Below are 23,073 nucleotides of genomic sequence, written 5' to 3'. Positions count from 1 at the left end.
CTGTCTCGAGAGACTATAGTTTTCATATACATAGTTGCTTATTTCTCTCACACAATCTGAGGGGCACCCAGCTGCAGCCTCGCACAATCTGGCAACCCTGGCTTAATCTAGAACATTCCAGAGCAGTTTCGTGAGAGGAGGCGGAGCCATCCGCCCAGATAATAGATATCTATTCGGAACCGGAGAGGGATTTTCAGTTTTTCAGGCTCCGTCTTTTTGGCAAATCTAGAACTTCCTGTTTGAGAGCTAGCAAATTTAAGACATCCGGTTGCTTTCAGAATAAAAGCGACGTTAATTAAATAATTATTACATTACATTATTAGTATTATTATTACAGTACAGTTATTGTGAAGACACACATTATGTTTCTGTGTAAAAATAAGTAATGAAATAACGTAAAAAAGTTATCTAAATGGATAAATGCCCAAGTCTATGCACTGGAGTTCCCAAGTCCATTCACTGGAGTGCATGGACTTTATAAAGTGGATGCTGGACAAAAATCCCTTCTATGTATCGACTAGTGTGACATATGCACATGTCCGGGGAGACCTCCTCTACAACACCACACTGTCCGCTAAGCAGCAGAGGTGTAAAAATTAAATTGGCACACCATACAGTGAGGTGAAAGGTCAAAAACCATCCCATTTCCAGACTAAAGTGAACTAAAGTGGACACTGGACAAAAATCCCTGCTATGTATCGACTAGTTTGACATATGCACATGTCCGGGGAGACCTCCTCTACAACACCACACTGTCCGCTAAGCAGCAGAGGTGTAAAACAAAAATTGGCACGCCATACAGCGAGGTGAAGGGTCAAAAACCATCCCATTTCCAGACTAAAGTGAACTAAAGTGGACACTGGACAAAAATCCCTGCTATGTATCGACTAGTGTGACATATGCACATGTCCGGGGAGACCTCCTCTACAACACCACACTGTCCGCTAAGCAGCAGAGGTGTAAAACAAAAATTGGCACGCCATACAGCGAGGTGAAAGGTCAAACACCATCCCATTTCCAGACTAAAGTGAACTAAAGTGGACACTGGACAAAAATCCCTGCTATGTATCGACTAGTGTGACATATGCACATGTCAGGGGAGACCTCCTCTACAACACCACACTGTCCGCTAAGCAGCAGAGGTGTAAAACAAAAAATTGGCACGCCATACAGCGAGGTGAAAGGTCAAACACCATCCCATTTCCAGACTAAAGTGAACTAAAGTGGACACTGGACAAAAATCCCTGCTATGTATCGACTAGTGTGATATATGCACATGTCCGGGGAGACCTCCTCTACAACACCACACTGTCCGCTAAGCAGCAGAGGTGTAAAACAAAAATTGGCACGCCATACAGCGAGGTGAAAGGTCAAAAACCATCCCATTTCCAGACTAAAGTGAACTAAAGTGGACACTGGACAAAAACCCCTGCTACGTATCGACAAGTGTGACATATGCACATGTCCGGGGAGACCTCCTCTACAACACCACACTGTCCGCTAAGCAGCAGAGGTGTAAAACAAAAATTGGCACGCCATACAGCGAGGTGAAAGGTCAAACACCATCCCATTTCCAGACTAAAGTGAACTAAAGTGGACACTGGACATTAACCATGTCTTGTTCATACTTATGGAGTGAATCCATTAGATCAACATCTAAGATTATGCTATCACCCTCCACTGTCTTTGTGGAGAAATCTACGACAATTGCTACCCAATGAGACTTATGGGTCTCATTGGGCCTCATATGGGTCACACTATGTGGGCAGAACATAATCACAACCAAAATGCATTTCTTCACCTCCATGTATTTGTGACTGGATTAATAGAGCCCTTTCTCCCCCTTCAGGCTGGTCTGTAGAATCACTACATGAAACCGGCTATCCTCATACTGTATATGGGCATATCAGACACATATAATCAATTCTAAATGATAGAACTCTTGTGGATTCTTTTTTAAATGAATACATATTTATATATTTGCATTAAAAAAAACATAAAGTAGTTTTAAACGTAGATCATTTATTATATTATATTTGGTCAGGGTATCCAACTGATTGTGATTCATCGTGCTTCAGATCCAGCTACCTCTGCAGGAAAGCCGGTGTATTTGGTCAATACCATCCTTCATTCTGATCACATTTTGTAAACTTTAATCACCACTAAATCAAGGCACAAATAAATATAGCTTTTATGTAGGTTTGTTTGTTTGATTGAAACCTTGCGTATAATTTGCACACAAACAAAATTCCTACAAATACATATGTAATATAATACAAGTGATTTAAACTTAAGTATTCAAAATTAGAGTTAAAAGTGTAAAAGTAGAATTAATCACAAACTACTTAACACATTACCGGTATATTACGTTCACTGGTCCCCAGTGAAATACAAAATTCACTTCAAAATTCTGCTCACCACCTACAAGGCCCTCAGATTTTGTCAATGCGTTTACTAAACAAACTTTGAACTAAAGACAAACATTAAACCTGTGTATAAGAGGGGCAAGCGCGCCTCAAAAATCATCACACAAACTGTTATGTGCACAAGTCAAACCTTGATTAGATTACAGGTATTGTACAGTGCTTCTGGGAACAAAGGCCACTCGCCATGATCACTTGAAGTTGATATGTAAAAGAAGATGTAATTTCACAGTTTTCTATCCTACAGTGACGGTTTTAGTACAATTCAAACTCACTAAGACTGTACTGTTTTCAGTTTCTTCTGGGTTAGTGGTAAGCTGAAATCATAATACACCTAATGCGAAGTACAGTATGTACACATTACTCAATACTCACTCATATGTAAAGACATAGGCAATATGGTCCTTTAGCCTCCAAATGACAACTTCTAAGCACACAGAGACTGACCCTGGGAATGAGATAATGGAGTCGCACAATAACATATAATCCTGATAGGACTGTAAAGACCTACAGTAAATTAATCTCTAATAGAAAAGAGCTTAATTTAAAACATCTATTGTTCAGTACTTCATAATGTCATTTCTAAATGCATACAATTTGAATATAATAACAATAAACATAATTGTCTGGACATTGGTTAGAATGTGTAGTAACCTGCATAGCAATGTCATTTTGGAAGACAGCTTGGCCTGCTCTGTATTTCCTTTTCCATTGCCTACCCTTACACTGCCTGCCACACTGAACCCTAGAGGAAACTACAAACAAGAACCTTGCATTAACTTACAATTTCATTACATACATAAACATATATGGTTAATTTTATTTCATGAGTCTAGAATTTGTTGTAGAGATGCTGTCCATAACAGATGGATTTATGCACTTTTGCATGTAATAACTCACCTACTGTATATATGCAACATTTGACAGTTGGTACACAACTGACTGAGCTCCGAGTTCCACCTCACTAATTAGGTCTGACCAAGAGAAGGAATATAAGACGCTTATTTGTTTCAATAAAAAAATAATTCAAACATATATAATAAGATGTCCTGCTTCCTTACCTGCCAGAAGGCCTCCAATCTCATAACTCCATAACACACAATGCATGAGCGTGCTGGGAATGGCCAGGTGGATGAACTCTCCCCCAAAAAACTAATTGCAATTTTGGAACTGAAGAGGGAGAGGGATTATTATTATATAAAGTAGGGAGATACCTATGACATCACATCACGAGTAGCACCAAATCAGCTGTCCTGTTGTGAGACCACTGTACATAAATACCCAAATATGATGAGAAAGCATGATTGTTCAAAATTGGGAAAAGTTAAAATTCATGGTGTAGGTCAGGACCTTTAAAGCTTAAATCCAGTGAGTGCCCTTTAATATACAGAATGATATAACTACTTACCTGATTCCATAGATATATTGTCTCCAGGGAATAAAGAAATGTGGCCTGTAAAAAGTGTAAATTAAATGCACTTGTTTAACCGGGTTTATTCAAGGTCAAGTTTATTGTATAATTGTATTGCAGGGAGAAAATTTATGATTATGGCAAATGCGCAAAGAATTGTGTAAATATTGCTGCCCAGGTCTACTTTCTGTTCATTATGATCTATTGTTTGCAGATCTATTGTTTGCAGAGCTCTATGTTTGGCATAAAGATCTTGACATACAGTACATCTGAGACAGATAGAATAGAATTGCAGCGGCCAATGAGGCATCTATTGTTTTTTAAATATGTATGCCCAGAACGGCTGGCCAACGTTGAATCCGTTAAGCCTATACTAGTCAAGGCTGGAACTGCAGTCGGGCCTGTGCATATAGCACGAGGAAACCCAGCACCGCTGGGGTTTAACATTTAGGGCTCGCCTCGGTAGCACTTCCGCATTTGCCAGCCAAATTTTGTTTGGCAAATGCGGAAGTAGAGCATTCTTCAGGTTGCTTCAAAACGCCACTGAGCAACTTCCATTGAAATGAATACCAGGGGGCGGGGCTGTCGCTCCAATCCAATCCACTTTATTTATAAAGCACATTTGTATACAACAAAGTTGAAACAAAGTGCTGTACACAAAGAAATACTAAAATATCAAAGACAAAACAACAATATATAAACAGGGCAACATATGGACATAATGCAGTGGAAGCAGCAACTCTTAATCAGTATGTTCAAATGTCAAGGAGTACAAGTGAGTTTTCAGACGTGATTTAAACACAGGCAAGGTTTGAGAAGCTGAGGTGGAAGTTCATTCCACAATGTGGGTGCTACAACGGAAAATGACCTATCCCCCCGGGATTTCAGCTTTGATTTAGGGATCTTGAGAACTGACTGGTCAGTCGACCTCAGGGCCCTTGTCGATACTTTGGGAGCTACAAGTTCCAATATATAGACTGGTGCCAACCCATTTACAGACTTAAAAACAAACATTAAAATCTTAAACTGGATCCTGTAACGCACAGGGAGCCAGTGTAGGGAGGCAAGGATCGGGGAGATGTGGTCATACTTCCGTGCCCTGTTAAGAGGCGAGCGGCTGCGTTTTGGACTAACTGTAGTCGTGACGGACAGGCTTGAGTAACACTGGTCCGCTCTGGTCTGCACTCTATCCTATGGGGAGGCTGCATGGAGGTGGGACTTGTAGTCCTGGAAGGAAGTCAGACCACACTTTCATGACAAATGATTCATGAATATGGCGCCATGACTGAAATATCTAAAAACACATATTGCACACATAAAAACCCCAGGAAAGGGTCTCTTGTGTCCTACTCCTAAACATCATTAATAGGTTGTAAAAGGGGTGAAGTGGCCCTTCTGGTCACAAAATGGAACTTGTGTTTCCATTTGGTAGCCTACACACAGCCATATTTATTTTCAAATGAAACACACATACAGTACCATTCACTAATCACTACACACAACTGAAAATGTGCTGCACACTTAAGTACAACATTCAAAACACAATCATAGAAATGGAACACACCTGCATATGAATGATAATGACTCTGGAGAATGAGCCATGCATGTCTCCTTTTGTAAAATGACTCAGTGTAGTCCTACTTTTTTCATAGTCAAACACACACAAATATCCAAAAAAGTTTTATTTTATTTTATTTTATTTGCATTACTGTAATGGGCCTGCTCAACCCATTGTGCGTATAGTGTTTGAACAATAAGGTGATGAATTATTGACATCAGAGCGTAACGAAGGAAAGTCAGAATCTAATGCAGATAAGGGAGTGTGAAGTAGTACCAAATTGAAGGTTGTGCAATGTGCACTCTTTTTGGGCTAACAATGGTGAAAAACTGTAATAGGTTTGATTGACACTTTAATGGTCGGAGTGTGTGGGTGGCCTCCAGCAAGTAGTCCTAATGGCACTCACCTGACACTAATGCAAAGGCAACTTGAGCACTCATTTGGACGTGCGTGCTTTTAAACAGTCTGTGCCGCTGCCAATCATGCACTCTCCTGACTTCAGTGGTTCTAGCTGAGAACAACTGTATCGTATCTATGCTCATCTAATCAAGTTAGACTACTATGTTGATGATGATTCCAGCAGCCAAAATGAAGAGCATCCCAGCCAGGGCCAGACCCCTACGCAACACCAGAGCTCTGTAGTCCACCACTGTTATGACAGCTGATCTGTTCCCAACATCAGCCAGTTCCTGTGTATCTGTGTGTCCCTCGCAGGCCCCCGTATCTTCCAAATTACTCCCTGGGGAGACATGTCAGTTAGATATAAGTCATACATGTTCAGTAGATCCTTTTCAAATAATTGAGAAGGATTTCTACTCAAATGCAGAAATAAGAATAGGTACAATAACAAGCCCTGGATAACAAAAGGTTTACAAAATGCATGCAAAAAGAAAAACAAACTTTATAGGTATAGGTAAATGAATTCAATTCTTTTTTTGTAAATGTAGGGCCAAGTTTGGCCAATTCCATTCCACAACATGCTGGGCAAAATGATGAAGGGGGAAGTAAAATAATGCAGTCCATGTTTCTAGGAGAAGTGAGTGAAAATGAAATTAAATCAATTGTAGCAAAATCAAAGAACAAAACATCAACTGATTGTGATGGGATAGATATGATCATTGTGAAGAAGACTATTGACTGTATAATTAAACCTTTTAGTTATATCTGTAATCTTTCTTTTAGTACAGGAGTTTTCCCAGACAGGATGAAAATGGCAAAGGTTATACCACTTTTTAAAACAGGAAACAAACATGATTTTACTAATTATAGACCAGTGTCGCTGCTTTCCCAGTTTTCTAAAGTGTATGTACAAAGATTGGACTCATTTATTGAAAAGAATAACTTACTGAGTGAGAGTCAGTATGGCTTTCGGACCAATCGGTCCACAGCTCTGGCACTCATGAAAATAACCGATGAAATAACAACAGCAATAGATAATCATAAACACACAATAGGTGTCTTTATTGACCTCAAAAAAGCGTTCGACACAATTGAGTACCACAGACGAAAAACAGTCTAAGTCCAAATTTCAGACTGACCCCTCCACGAAAAGGCCTTGTTGTCCTGAACCCTTATCTATCATTTATATATTATGGATCAATAGTGTGGACTTAGACTGTTATTCGTCTGTGGTACTCAATTGATCATACTATTTTAATATCTAAATTGAATAATTATGGGGTAAGAGGTGTAGTTCTAGATTGGTTAATCAGTTACCTTCACAACAGGCAACAATATGTACAGTTGGGGGGTCATAAATCTGATTCCATGAAGCTTGAATGTGGGGTACCACAAGGCTCGGTCTTGGGACCTAAAGTTTTTATTTTGTATATTAATGATATTTGTGAAGTGTCAAAGTTAATGCAGTTTGTTTTGTTCGCGGACGACACTAATTTCTTTTGTTCAGGGGATAACTTAAAAAGTGTAGCAGAAAGCATTACAAATGAAATGGTTAAATTAAAAAGGTGGTTTAATAAAAATAAGTTATCATTGAATTTGAAAAAAAAAACAAGTTTATGATTTTCTCTAATTTGAAAAAGGATGAAATTATTCTCACTATAGATGGAGTGAATATTGAAAGAGTGAATGAATTTAGGTTTTTGGGTGTTATATTAGATGAGAAATTATCATGGAAAAATCATATAGCATATATAAAAGCCAAGGTGGCCAAAAGTATTTTTATTTTGAACAAAGTAAAATATGATTTGGATACGAATTTATTGAGGATGTTGTATTGTACACTGGTTTTACCATATTTTATTTACTGTTTGGAAGTATGGGGTAACTCATTCAAGAGTAATATGACTCCTTTGATTATGTTACAAAAAAGAGTGTTAAGAATCATGTATAAAGAAGATTTCAGAGCACACACCAATAGGCTTTTTATGTTATCAGGTGTTTTGAAAATCATGGATTTGGTAGAATTACGAACATTATTAGTGGGGTTCAGAGCGAAAAACAAATCATTACCAATACAGTTACAGAAGTCATTTGTGTTTAGCTCAGAGGATGAGGACCACAGAAGAAGACATGATTTTAAACATCTGTTCGCTCGGACTACACTAAAACAAATGTGCACTTTTGTTACAGGTATAAAGTTATGGAATTCACAAAACCAGGAGTTGAAGAGTTGTACAACAGTGTTTCAGTTTAAGAAAGTGTTTAAAAAATAAAAAAATAAAAAATAAAATATGAATTAGAAGGTTAGATATAAGTGTTATTTTGTTTCCTCAGCGTTGTCTTTGTTTGTTCTCTTGTTGAGCTCTATGTCCTTTGTCTTGTTTTTTTCTTTTTTTGATGTAATCATTTATGGTTGGTGGCAGCATCAATTGGTTGTTATTTTTTTCCTTTTTTCTTTGATGTAATCATATATGGTTGGTGGCAGCATCAATTAGATGTTTTTTTTAATGATAGGGGCAGGTATATATAAGATTTATCTTCTTCCTGCTCCTTTTCCTTTCTGTATGGAATATGTAAAAATAATAATAATAAGTACAAAGTAAAAATAAATATGATCATGTAAAACCATAACTGAAATGAAATAAATAAATATGAAATGAAATGAAATGTTCTACTGTTGGACTTTCAGAACATGAGCAAAGACTCTTTAGCCCAGAGGTTCCCACTTCCCAACCACTGGTACGTGTACCACTGGTGGTACTTGAGCCCCCCTCTGGTGGTACAGAGTGTCGCCCAAAAAAGGAGAAAAAATTACTATAGTTCTTCTAGGCTATCCAGCCGTGCTGAAATGGGCATGACAGCACACCGTTAATAGAAGATTTGAGAACAGATGAATCACATTAAAAATACCACCAGTTTTGCTGATTAGTGATTAGACAGAGTTTTGTCAGAGCAGCAGCATCATTGGCTTAGGAATGGAACAAAAGGGGCAGGTATACGCTCCTGTATTTTAACATCAGTTATTATGGTGGTACATGGAAAGCCAAATATTTTAATAGGTGGTGTACTTTAGTATAAAAAGGTTGGGAACCAATGCTTTAGCCCACAGATCTCTCACACAGACATGATGACATGTGGAGTAAGGCAAATATTCAATCTTGAGAATGTCTCTTACCCATGTCTGTAGAGCTCCTATGCACTCCGGCTCTCATTAGTGCCTGGGAGGAAATGTCTTATTACATACAGAAAGGTTAGATCAAGACATTTTGAATCAGACAATTATAAATTTGCCTACTCACCTCTGTCGTGGCTTTCTTCCAGTTCATTTTGGTCAGATAAATCATTAGGCCGGTGGACTGAAGGAAAACGCCGGTAAACATACCTGTCCAAAGACCTGGAGAGGCACAAAGGCCATTTAATGTCTTTCTAAAAGAGCAGTGACCTAATAATGATAAATACAACAAAAGGTATACCAATGTACGCATTATTAAACTGCCAAAATAGCCTCCATACTGATTTAAATTTCATCATGAACAGGTCTAAAATACGGATGCATATTGCTGCCATGCAAGGGAAATAAAGAATCTTGTTATAATCACGTAATAACAAACATGTCGTAATGACGTAAAAATATCTTGCTATAACAATTGAAACTACAAGTACAGCAAAACAGCAATAATAAGAAACTACAGGAAAAGAATAAAGTACAAATACAGCAAAACAGCAGTAACAAGAAAATACAGGAAGGTACTGTATATGCTTCTGTGACTGAATTACCTTGTTTGTTATTGAATGTTTAAGAAAAAGTCCCTTTACCAGTCATTGTAAGAGATTTAAAAAATAACAAAATGCTAAACCGTTTGTAATTTTATAAATTAGTAAAAGTAGAATACACTTTGTTTACATTCATTTAAATCATTTGTGTGCTAAAAGTATATGTCTATAAGACCTGTTTCACCGTGCGTGCAATGTAAGTCAGTGAGGGGAAAATATTGGATCAATGATTTATCTACCAGTCAACTATTTAAAATATCTCGCCAATATTTGTTGGTTGGTGCACTGGTATGATCGATATGCCTGAAATTTGTCTAGTGAAAAAGGTTCTGTGGTGCAAAAACTAAGCGTGTTAAATCTCGTATTTGTTTCTGTAATATTAATTAATAAAAAATAATCAGTTAAAGTCCCAGGCCTACTCTAAACTTCTTCTTACCTTTTATTCCTAATTTGGCAACAAACATTAGATGTATGCCAATAGGAAGGGCCACACCATAATAACCAACCACGTTAAAGATGGCTCCAATTGTCTGCTTCCCAGCTCCTGTGATAACACCTGATATGGCACACTAGACAAGAAAACAGAACAAAGACTTGGCTGGACTGCCTGCCTGGACTTCCAGTCAAAAGGGTGTCTTGTATTCTTACTGACAGTATAAGCCATTAGAAATGTTTACATGATTACACGTAGTTCACAGGCACTGTATATGCTGTATCATGTTGTCAAGGTGAAATACAGTGGCAAGAGATACTTACTGAAAATGCATCTAGAATGAGAAATGGTGCGTAGAAAGCCATAACTTCAGAAACTCGCTCTCTAATTTGTCTGTTGGAAAGGAAAAAGGAAATTCCATTTTAAACCTGACAGACTGTTAGATCAAAATAACATACCGGTACATGCTGCTGTATATAGGCAGTATTATTATTATTATTGTCTCCACCAGGCCGAAGGCATGGGGAGAGAGTATGTTTTGCACTCCGTCCGTGTGTGTGTGTGTCCGTCCTTCCTTCCGTCCGTCTGTGTACAGCTAATCTCCGGCACCGTTAACCCGGTCGATGCCAAACTTTGCACACACACTCCCTGGATGCCAACGATGAACCTCTGCCCCACATTTTCCAGAACGGCCTGTTATAGCGCCACCATGAGGCAGCTTTTCACATTTTTTACCTACAACTGCACCGATCTGCGTGAAACGTTGCATGCACACTCCCTAGAGGCCAAGAACAAACCTTTGACCTGCATTTTCCGCATCTGCCTTTTATAGCGCCACCAGGAGGCCGACTTTTGTAAAACACATTTTTTGATATTACTCCTCCAGATTCCACAAATCATTACACAGTATCTCTATGGTCATGTGCTCAAGTCGGATCTGTCCGATATTTCATATTCCATCCTAATTGGCTATAATTGGCTTTCACAGTTTGCAAGATTGCCCCGTTTTGAACAAAAGCCTCAAATCATGAACGCAGCATGCAATTTACGTGAGATCTTTCACACATGTTCTTACTAGGCTGAGGAATATATCCCACCCTTTTCACATTGGCCTGTTATAGCGCCACCAACAGGTTGATTTTTGCAAAACACATTTTTGGAACAAAATGCCTCAAATCATCCAATTGCCATCAAAGGCGTATGAAGAAATGGCACCCTTTTCACATTGGCCTATTATAGCGCCACCAGGAGGCCACAACCTGACCTGCCCTGGTGGAGACCTGTGCCCCGAGGGGCACTTTTTCTAGTTATTATTATTATTATTATTATTATTATTATTAATATATTGTACACACAAAGGAAATCACTGATTCAGCCGATGTTAACAGAGCTACACCTCGATCAGCATCAGTACCCAATATTGGCTGAATTCTTAGACCCCCTCACTCTCTCTCTCCTCCTCTCCCAATTCCTCTGTCCCTCTCTTGCTGATAAAGATCTGGTCTGATGTCACACACATCGTCCCTCGCTCTCTACCTTCCTTTGTCCAGACAGACTCTGTCAACTTGCACTTTATAAAAGAAAATAAGATGAACACAATACAGTACTCTCTCTCTCTCTCTCTCTCTCTCTCTCTATATCCTTATATACAATTGAAAACATGTCCCCAAAAGCACGCACAGGAACAAAAGGCACCAGCTACTACGTCACTGACACGCTGCAACACGCTGCAACACACACTGCAACAACACACTAACACGACACAGTCTTACCCTCCGCGTCGATCCACGGCTATCTCCTCATGTCGCGCCGCACGCCCACAGTCAACAACACCCGCGTAAAAACTGTCATTGCACTGCCACTACAGCCGCCTCCCGTCCACACTCACAAACAACATCAATATCAATAATAAACACAAACACGCCACAAGCACCGACACCCCCGCCTAATTTGTTGCCAGGTCTATGAAAACAAGCCCAGAAAAAATGCCATTCAACACGCTACTTACAACTCGCTTACAATTCGCGGACCTGGCAACACTGCATCCTGTTTTCCCATTGGCTACGGTTGCTACAACACGCATTTGCACTGCATCTTGGGAGCAACACAGCTTAATGTAGGGGTCACCGATTGCTGTGCTACATCCCCCTCATGTCCTCACCACCCCGTTCGGCTACACCACACACACTCACCTACACAATTCTCCACATGCAACACAGGGCCCTTATTGGCTAGCCCCCTCACATGGCGATCCCCACGCAACAAAACACAGCCAGCCACACACACACACACCCACCCACACACACACACACACACAACGCCCACGTTCGGAAATATCGCACTGAGCGCACTGTGCAAACCTGGCGTGGTACAAGCGGGACAAACCGACGCGCAAATATCGACACGAACAACAACAACAACACTACACGCACACGCGCGCGCTGCAACAACACACAGCTACGTCCAGTGTGTGTGTGTGTGTGTGTGTGTGTGCGTGCGTGCGTGCGCGGGGGGGAATTTGGATCGCCTCGCGATGCAGCGAAAATGCCACTACACTACACAGGGCTCGACAGTGCGACTAGGTACTCGCATTTGCGCCTTACAACATCACCGTGCGAGTTGTAACATTCACTTTGTACCACCGGTGCGACTACACAATCCGAACTTTAAAGCTACAACTTGCGCAGTTTACATCCACAAGAATGTGTCACTCTCTCGGTTCTGCACCGCTGCTGGAGAAGTATAGCACTGTCGCAGGCAGCGCCACTAATCCCCCCCCCCCCCCCCCCCCCACACACCCCAGAGACGGAGGAGAGAGAAGAGAGCGAGAGAGACAGAGAGCACACACGTGAGTCCTGCAAATTATATTGACCCAATATTAATTTGTACAACCTAGCAAAGCATAAGATATCATGCTTTGGAGAATAGGCTGGTCTCTCTTTTTACAAGACATAAGCCATTGCATACAGCTTCTCAACCCTTTTAAATTTCAAGGACCCCCATAACTCTGAGAGTAAAACCAAATGGACCCATAAGAGTCCCATTTGATTCCATTTGTACAGTATCACAGTTAAACGTTATAACAGAGTCCATTTGGTTCCATTTGTACACTCTCAGAGTTACAGACCTGTAGGGTCCACTTGGTTCCATTTGTACACTCTCAGAGTTACAGACCTATAATGGGTCCATTTGGAACCCCCTCAAGGAACCATGAGGGTCCCTGGATCACACCTTTGACAGCCACTGCTTTAAATCTATACATAACTAATATAGAGCATATTTGATCCATTTATTGTTATGGATAAGAACAACAACACTACACGCGCGCGCGCGCACGCGCTGCAACACAAAACAGCTGCATACAACGCGTGTCACTGTGGACTTCTGTATCTGTGGACTTCTGTATCGCAACGCGGGGCAACGCAACTCTGGGATGAGCGGGCCGAAGGCCCGCGAAATTCTAGTATATATATATATATATATATAGCCCATACACATACATACATATAATATAATTATACAGACACATCACTCTTTTATACATGCACGCTGTCACGCACGCACACACGTGAGGAAGGCACTTAGTTTTTATTAAGGTGCAAAGTACAAGGGGATGGGATGTTGTGTTACATCTTCATCAAAGGTTGCTCCTAGCTCTGGTCCATAGCCTAATGCACTTTGCTGCCGTTGCATTTAGGTTATGGGACTGTTCTCTTCCTGCAGTCGCATGAAATGCAGAACAGCCTCTCCTCTGCAGCGAAAATATTAAGAACGTTTTTTTTACCTACTCACCAATATAAATGCGGCTTGTGTAATTAGAAAGCCTACTTTCCTTAGTGGACACTCTGAGCCCCCCACCACACGTATAAAATGTAGACTTTTTGGCCAGAAAGGGATTGTTTTTCCACCGGAAAAAAAATACTTTTAGTTATTCCACTGCGCCCTCTTGTTCTTGTTTTTTGTCTCCACCAGGCCGAAGGCATGGGGAGAGAGTATGTTTTGCACTCCGTCCGTGTGTGTGTGTGTGTGTCCGTCCGTGTGTCCTTCCGTCCGTCCGTTACCAGCTAATCTCCGGCACCGTTAACCCGGTCGATGCCAAACTTTGCACACACACTCCCTGGATGCCAACGATGAACCTCTGCCCAGCATTTTCCAGAACGGCCTGTTATAGCGCCACCATGAGGCAGCTTTTCACATTGTTTACCTAAAACTGCACCGATCTGCGTGAAACGTTGCATGCACACTCCCTAGAGGCCAAGGACAAACCTTTGACCTGCATTTTCCACATCTACCTTTTATAGCGCCACCAGGAGGCCGAATTTTGTAAAACACATTTTTGGATATTACTCCTCCAGATTCTGTCCAAAAATCTCAAAAATCGTTACACAGTATCTCTATGGTCATGTGCTCAAGTCGGATCTGTCCGATATTTCATATTCCATCCTAATTGGCTATAATTGGCTTTCACAGTTTGCAAGATTGCCCTGTTTTGAACAAAAGCCTCAAATCATGAACGCAGCATGCAATTTACGTCAAATCTTTCACACATTTTCTTACTAGGCTGAGGAATATATCCCACCCTTTTCACATTGGCCTGTTATAGCACCACCAACAGGTTGATTTTTGCAAAACACATTTTTGGAACAAAATGCCTCAAATCATCCAATTGCCATCAAAGGCAAACATATTACTTATTTATATTACTCCTAAACATTTTGCCAAACATCTCACACAGTCCTATCCTCCTGGTGGAGACCTGTGCCCAGAAGGGCACTTTTTCTAGTTTATACTGCAATCATGTATTCTGGATATTCTATATTTCTTGTACAATGTTTCATTGTGTTTTACATATAAGGTCTTGTATAAGCCCCTTGGGCTTTTTTTCCTCAGCCTAGCACTTTACCCTTCTTATAATTGTATGTTCACTGTATTGTTTTTATACTGTGCTGAATAAATAAATACAAAAAAAACGAAAACAAACAACCTCTACCGATATTGCCAAGAGAAAACCTCATAGACAAGATCTTTCCCAATGAAAATAAATCCCTTTCTGGCCAAAAAGTACATTTTATATGTGTGGTGGGGGTCTCAGAGTGCGCAAAAATAAGTACGCTTTCTAATTACACAAGCCGCCTTTGTATTGGTGGTGAGTAGGTAAAACATTCTTAATATTTTCGCTACAGAGGCTGGTCTGCATTTCATGCGACGGCAGGAAGAGAACAGTCCCATAGCCTAAATGCAACGGCAGCAAAGTGCATTAGGCTATGGACCAGAGCTACTGTAGGTTGCTCCAGTGCCTTCATTTCTACTTCTGTTGCCATTGTCCTGCTCCTGTGATGCAGTGGACATGCCAAACTTTACCTATAGTTGATGCATTTGAGTGTTGAGTGATTTGTCACTTGATGTCAACAGTGTAATACTAAAAACAAAAATCATCACACAAACTGTTAAAAGTCAAACCTTGGTTACAGGTATTGTACAGTGCTTATGAGAACAAAGGCCACTCGCCACTTGATTGAAGTTAATATGTAAAGGAAGACAGTTCACAATCGTACTGTCAGTCACTGTTAATGTAATTCAAACACACTAAGACTGTTTTCAGTAGGTTTATTCTGGGTCAAGGGTAAGCAGAAATCATAATGGGCACACAACATTATTCAATACTCACTCATCATATGTAAAGACATAGGCGACATGGTCCTTCAGACTCCCAAAGAATACTGATAAGCACACAGAGATTGACCCTGGGCATGAGATAATGGAGTCGCACAATTACATATAATCCTGATAGGACTGTAAAGATCAATTGTTATAATCAAGTAATTAATATCATCAAATCATTGTTAAATTAATCTCTAATAAAAAAAGAGCTTCATTACAAAAAGAGATGTTGTTCACAACAAAATTTGAATATGATAACTAAACATCAATTTCTGGACATTGGTTAGAATGTGTAATAACCTGCACAGAGTAATGTCATTTTGGAAGACAGCTTGGCCTGCTCTGTATTTCCTGCCCCCAGGGCATTGCCTACCCTTACACTGCCTGCCACACTGAACCCTAGAGGAAACTACAAACAAGAACCTTGCATTAACAATTTCATTACATACATAAACATATGGTTAATTTTATTTCATGAGTCTAGAAATTGTTGTAGATGCTGTCCATAACAGATGGATTTATGTACTTGTTCATGTAATAACTCACCATATATGCAGCATTTGCCAGTTGGAACACAACTGACTGAGCTCCGAGTTCCACCTCGCTAATTAGGCCTGACAAGAGAAGGAATATAAGACCACTTATTTGCACCAATACATTTTTAGAAACATAAGATGTCCTGCTTCCATACCTGCCAGAAGGCCTCCAATCTCATAAGTCCACCATTCCACACACAGCATGAGCATGCTGGGAATGGCCAGGCGGATGTATGCTCCCCAGTCCTGCAGGCACTCTTTAGACCAGCCTAGATAATCAATTAGTCAATTAGTTTATTTATTAACCACTTGAGGTTATTGAGGCATCCCTATTCTGGAGGAACAATCGCCAATCTCCAAGATCACAACGCATCACGATTCACAACCCAACACGTTGTGAGCTTGTAGATCGGCTATTTTGGCCAAAGAGTTTTGGTGTATGTGTACATCGAACAAAGACCACACCAAGTGTGCATGCACAGTTTCACACCGATAGCACAGATTAGCTGCACACACACAGACACACGGAAAGACAGACAGACGAACAGATGGACAGGAGACAATAATAAAATGTAGCTCAGCTATATGTATTATACAAGCCACTGTACTAGTCTATTGTCTACCCTAAGCCATTCCAAACTATCAAAGTGAACAGGGGTAAGGTGAGTTCTAGGATTAATGCCAAGCAGTAGTCTGACCAGTTTGTTTTGGGATGTCTGGAGCATTGTTTTTAGGGCCTTTGTGGTGCTATGGTACCATGAGGTGGTACCATGAGTGAGGTGTCTTCTTATAATAGTACAATAGAATTGACAATACATCTAATATTAAAGATGTAACCCTGTTATTAATGTAGTAGGCCTACTAAAATCATGCCACTCTGCAAATGTGGTACTTACCATCCCAGGTGGTCTTATGAAGTCCCTTCCATATAATATATGCATATAGTAATAGTGCCAAGGAGAACTGGGAGATAGTGTTGGCAACAGCCGACCCTCTGTTAATGATATTTCATAACATTAAATAGGCCACATGTAGGGCATCACCAATAAATATGAGGAAAGATACGAGAGTGGTGATCATGTACAAAGTGATACTCACACTACTCCCAGATTGAGTTCATATAGAAAGATGTAATTGATGAGAGCATTCATAAGATTAACTACAACTCCTGTGATAACCTCTGGCCATATGATGCCCTGAAAAAAGGGATATACAACTCAGTTGAACCAATATCCCAATACCCTGAACAGAGCAAAACGTACACAGCAAAATCCAAAGTATTCCTTTAAATCAGGGTCTACAAATTAGCCTGAATGTTTTATTGTTCAGACAAGAGTTGTTGGATTGAATTGAACAGTTCTAGGCTGTTCAGTGTTCATCTGTATCACATCATCACGGTATACACTAGGATCTTCTTTCTGGTATCTGGATGTGCAGAGATTTTGTCAACCTTCATCATGAATTACATTATGTAAAGCTTAAAACCAGTGAGTGCATTTTAATATACATTATATACATTATACATTATTTCATATTATTATATATTTTAATATAACTACTTACCTGATTCTGTAGATATTTTGTCTCCAATTCATAAAGAAATGTGGCCTGTAAAAAGTCTCAATAATAAATGCACTTGTTTAACTGGGTGTGTGCTCAAGGTCAACTTTATTGTACCCAAAGGTACATTTGTATTGCAGGGAGGAAATACAGTAGGGTTGGGCAATATCCCAATATGTTGATATTACATATCATATAATGATATGAGACTAGACTTTCTGAACATACCTGGATGTTTTGGCTATTCTATTGTTTGCCTTTACCTACTTAGTTATTATTTAGACATTATGGATGATTATTTATCAAAACATCACACCCGTGTGAAGTGAGGAGCGATCTTATCATCATACATCATCATACATCATCTCATTCCGTCCAATCACAATTTGCGTCTTCACCTTCGTCATCAATGTTTGTGTTACACAATGTTTGTGTTTACACAAAAACTCTAAATTCATTGTCATTTATTGTCAATGGCATTTTAATGTTTGTGTAGGACAAGGTTTGTGCACACTGTACACACCAAAAGCTGGACATAGGAGGGAATAGCACGCCTCAAAAATATCATTGTGTAAATATTGTTGCTCAAGTCTACTGCGATACTTTCTGTTCATTATGATCTATTGTTTGCAGACTAGCACACATGCAAGGATACTCACAGGTAGTGCTGGCATAAAGATCTTCACATACATCTGAGCCACCCTAAGAAAGACATAGCCTGTCAGGAGTCATGACCTTCAAGACCAATCTAGTATAATATAAGGCACATCATACATAAAAACATAATGTTATATTAAAAACACAAGTAAACTTCAGCTGGAGTATATCAATATCTCTACAAGGCTGACCTTGCCACTTCTGGAGTCTGTTTGACAGCCAAGAGAATAGACTCTGTGTTTATTAGGACAGCCCAGCAAGGAAAACATGCCAGCATCAGAATCAGGATAGCCTTCTGCAGAATGACACCAACTCTCAGGAGATTACCACTCCCATAGGTCTACAGGCACAGAAAAATAGATGTACATAAAAAAACAACTCATAGAAACTTTTCAGAAACGTATTGATTAAAGATGGAGTGCCACATTTTTTGTATTTTTCCAGTTTTTCATGTGTCTATGAGGTGACAGTACTTCATTAGACACCCTGGAGTCGTTTTTATGTGCAATGGTGTATTCACTTTGTATTTAGGGTTTCTTCCTGGAGGCTGAACCCTTGACAGTCAAACGGGCCAATGAAATAAACAGTAATATAGTGACATCACACTATCAGCCCCTCCTCTAACCCCTCCCCCTTTATCATACAACTACATGGGTGCGGCTTCAGTTCAGGTGCATTACCACCCATCACCACTCACCAGGCAAACCAGGCATACTTATTGAACTGGTGGGCATGTACACATAAAAGCATGATTTTAACAAATACTGTACACTTTTTGGAAAAAGTTCTTCCACCTTATATTTTAATAATACCTGATGATCATGTTTTAGGGTGGAACAAAATCATGGCACTCCATCTTTAAGGTTCGTAGAGAATACAATAAACAAACCATTAGGTTAGTTTGGCCAATTCTCAAATCTAGCACTCTTGCTCATACTCTTGACATACATACAGGTACACTCATCATTACAACTGTGTGTATGTGTGTGTGTGTGTGTGTGTGTGTGTGTGTGTGTGTGTGTGTGTGTGTGTGTGTGTGTGTGTGTGTGTGTGTGTGTGTGTGTGTGTGCATAGAGAAGTGAGTGTTCTTACCTGAGATATTAATGTATCACATGCTAATGTTAAACCAACTCCAATCGATACACCTGTAACATTAATAACCTGGTGAAAGGAAGCAATGGTTATTTCAATTGTTAATTTTATACACAATAGCCACCTGGCCATTGAACAGATTTATAGTCTCATTTGTGTAGGATATCTAGTTTTTATGTGCTGTGCACACAATCCATGAAGCTGTCCAAAACACATTTTTGAAAGTGTTTTTAAGAGCTGCATGCATGTGACAAATAATGGTTGAATTAAATTGAATAGCTCTTGAAATAATAATAATAATCTTAAACAGTACTACTTACAGCTATAGCCAGACTCACTCCTGCCAGCTCTGTCTTCCCCAAATGGCCACAGAACACAGTACTGATGAAACTCACAGAAAACATCATAAGCTGGGCCATAAACTTAATGAGAAAAGACAATTAGTTTGATCCGCTTCTTCAGAGCCCATATCTTGCACTTTCAATATAGACAGGCTATATGCCTATAGTAAAATCGGTTAATTTCATGCATGCAGATCACAGGTCAGTCAGTGTATATTATTGTAATTAAAGGAAGGGCATGATTTTCTTTTGTAAAAAATCACACCCGTGTGAAGTGAGGGGCGCTCTTATCATTATACATCATCATACATCATGCATTGCTTTGCACCCTGCTTGTTGGCACATTGCTGTTTGCACAGTACTGATATATGGACATTTTAATAGTTATTGATTGTTGTTTGGTTAAGATTTTAGTTAGTTAGTTTTATTTAGGATTTTAGGCTTAGGGCGTTTTTAATATTAACTCTGTATTTTCTATTGGCCATTTTAGAGTGCCCACTGTATTAGGACAATAAAATTACTTTTGTAACCCCCCCTTTAAATACGTTTGGTTTCAGTCATTCCTGGGTTTTCTCTTTTAATCTGTTATAAATCCCGAACCTGAGTGTCCTTTTTGAGTGGTGTAAACCACTCCTACAACTGGCTTTGTTAGTGCAAAAAAAATGAGCATGGTTGCCATGTTCACCCTGTTCACCCGGGTGTGATTTCATTACGTCAGACATGATTTCATTACGTCAGACAGGCTATATAAGACCTTACACCACTCAGTTCACACGGGTGTGATTTTTTATATTTCATGAGTGTAATTGAGGACTTGCACCGATCAAAGCAAGTGGCATAGTTGGCTACAAGGCATTTTACTGGGTCTCACAGTATATAATTGCACACGCACTTTAATTAGTGCACCTTACTATATTTTACTGTGTTTCGTATGAAGTTTTCTTGAGACAGTTTATGTGACTCGATTGGCCACCGGTCACAAATTGGTCATGAAATTCAGTCATGAACAACTGAATTTATGTGATTGGTTAGCCGATTTGCTCGTCTACATATGATGGAAATTTTCCCTTATTGTCAATGGCATTTGATGTTTGTGTTGCCACAAATTTACGTCATATTTGACAGACATATGATCTAATTTCTCCTTTCATTGTCAATGGCAAATATGAGACGTGTGGGGACACACATTTTTTAGTGATGACACAAATAAATGATCAGAGCACTATAAGAATGAAGCTGATAAATGGGTATAGGCTACTATCTCCTAATTGGCTGAAATATGTCACCTACCAGAAAAAAAAGTGTATTAAAGAGCTGGAGAGACAAGGAGACTGAACTAACACCCTATGCTGTGACTGAACTTCGGGGTCTTAGTTCAGCAACACTATAGCAGATTGAGTAATCATTGCTATACATATAGTCTATAGATCGAGCCTCCTAACAAAAAACGTTTTGTTTTAACCCAAAAATATCAGTTCTCCCTTTAATGAAAAAAAATGGCTACCAGTAGGCCTATTGAGGATAATAACAATACTAATAATACTAATAATAATCATAATAATCATAATAATCATAATAAGTCGTTTTCGGTCTATTCTACTTACCGCTGGACAGGCCAATTTTGCAAGTTGAATTAATTCTGTCTTGGCACCAACAGGAATCTTTTGACGAATTCGTCTCAAACAACCTCCACAAATACTTGATTTGACAGATGAACTGTCATTCCCATTTACTGTAGGATTCTCCATAATTTCTATAGCCTACTGCTACCTAGCTGGTGAAGCTGGCAATGATGACCGTACAATGTTTAACTTAAGTGTTAAATATTGACCTGGGAGCCTGTAGTGTCCAGCCACTGGTATTGCATAGGGTACCAGGATGTTAGAGACAGGTGGGTCATATATATGTGATTAAGTGGTGGTGATTACATGCAACGTGGCTGCCTTGTAGTCTTTACTCGTTCACTCCAATGAATACAATCCAGTCACGTTGCATGTAATCACCACCACTTAATCACATATATATGACCCACCTGTCTCTAACATCCTGGTACCCTATGCAATACCAGTGGCTGGACACTACATCCCTCCCCTTCTTGGATGATAACCATCACCATAGAGAAATGTACAATATTCAAACTCAAAACATGTTTTACTCAAATAATCTTCACACATCCAAGCGACTTCAGTTGCAGTTCCAACCAGGGCTCTTCTTCGTCCACAAAGAAACAGACAGCAGCCTGCTAACCTGAAAGACTATGTGATTTAGTCAGGCATTGCCATTAGGGAGCAGAATAATCTCCAGGCATTGTCTTTGTCTGAATGGCAGGGTAGTCTACCCCTAGCCATTCTACTGTGTTATGTTTAAACAGTTATATATTTTGTGTGTGGAAGAAAAAGCCTTGAAAAGAAATATTTCATATTGAGTTATTGTGATTTTCAGTTAATGTGCAAAGTATATTCAGAGGTGGCACTATAGTTTTGTTATTGAAACTGGGTCATATTGAAGTGTAAAGATTATTTGAGTAAAACATGTTTTGAGTTTGAATATTGTACATTTCTCTATGGTGATGGTTATCATCCAAGAAGGGGAGGGATGTAGTGTCCAGCCACTGGTATTGCATAGGGTACCAGGATGTTAGAGACAGGTGGGTCATATATATGTGATTAAGTGGCGGTGATTACATGCAACGTGACTGGATTGTATTAATTGGAGTGAACGAGTAAAGACTACAAAGCAGCCCTGTGTCCGGTGTGTGTTAATACTAAAATGTGAATATGCGACACTACAGAGCCAAAGACAAAGTGCAGTTGCATGGAATGCACGCGCACCACACAGAAGACGTGCACTGCGCACACTCTTGCTCATTGGTCAACGTTTTAAATATCAGATTCAGTCAGATTCTTCACAAAATAAAAATCATTACAGGTAACAGGTCTTAAAATGAAATAAACCCCAAATGCTTAGTGCAAGGCAGGTTGCGTGTAGATCGGCTATTTTCAAATAGCCTTGAATAGATGTATTGTGTAGGCCAGGGGTATAGCGTGTGAGAACGTGTACGTCACCAAGAGGGGGGCGGCGTCTGAAAAGCTTGGGACGGCCCTCTCGTGGGCATTAAATTCTAGCCCACATCACTCAGAATAGAGTGACGGTGGTATGTATTTGTAAATATTAAGCTCGTTCTTGGCGACAACATAGTGAACCAACACCAGGGTAGATAGAAAGAAC

The 23,073-nt window shown here is 39.7% G+C and overlaps 1 protein-coding gene across 3 annotated transcripts; it reads right to left on the bottom strand.

The window, feature by feature from the left end:
• Nucleotides 1-5,541: 5,541 nt before the first annotated feature.
• LOC306932816 (multidrug and toxin extrusion protein 1-like) lies at nucleotides 5,542-21,717 on the bottom strand. Of its 3 annotated transcripts, none has more exons than XM_079514750.1 (17): nucleotides 21,450-21,717; nucleotides 19,825-19,926; nucleotides 19,505-19,573; nucleotides 18,604-18,752; nucleotides 18,415-18,457; nucleotides 17,759-17,803; nucleotides 17,294-17,391; nucleotides 17,092-17,189; nucleotides 16,351-16,464; nucleotides 16,206-16,273; nucleotides 15,960-16,068; nucleotides 15,667-15,742; nucleotides 10,322-10,391; nucleotides 10,002-10,134; nucleotides 9,091-9,233; nucleotides 8,967-9,009; nucleotides 5,542-6,131 (listed from the first exon to the last, which is right to left on the bottom strand). In XM_079514750.1, exons 1-17 carry the CDS (start codon nucleotides 21,591-21,593, stop codon nucleotides 5,944-5,946), a joined length of 1,692 nt encoding a protein of 563 aa, XP_079370876.1. In that variant the 5' UTR covers nucleotides 21,594-21,717; the 3' UTR covers nucleotides 5,542-5,943. The 3 variants fall into 3 exon arrangements, with proteins under 3 accessions (XP_079370876.1, XP_079370878.1, XP_079370877.1); XM_079514752.1 differs by having other exon boundaries at nucleotides 9,091-9,185; XM_079514751.1 differs by having other exon boundaries at nucleotides 18,604-18,707.
• Nucleotides 21,718-23,073: the final 1,356 nt, after the last annotated feature.

This window comes from Electrona antarctica (assembly GCF_951216825.1).
Source record: "Electrona antarctica genome assembly, chromosome: 11".
Classification (NCBI taxonomy): domain Eukaryota; kingdom Metazoa; phylum Chordata; class Actinopteri; order Myctophiformes; family Myctophidae; genus Electrona; species Electrona antarctica.
Note: the sequence above shows the minus strand (reverse complement) of the source record. Positions and strands in the feature narration are given on the sequence as shown.

Excerpts from the sequence above, each read along its gene's own strand:
- LOC306932816 (XM_079514750.1), bottom strand. The coding sequence starts at position 21,593 with ATGGAGAATCCTACAGTAAATGGGAATGACAGTTCATCTGTCAAATCA. Across the intron at positions 19,927-21,449 it reads CAAAATTGGCCTGTCCAGCG|TTTATGGCCCAGCTTATGAT; the intron begins GTAAGTAGAATA and ends TTTCTCATTAAG. Across the intron at positions 6,132-8,966 it reads TAGGAGCTCTACAGACATGG|GGAGTAATTTGGAAGATACG; the intron begins GTAAGAGACATT and ends ATGTCTCCCCAG.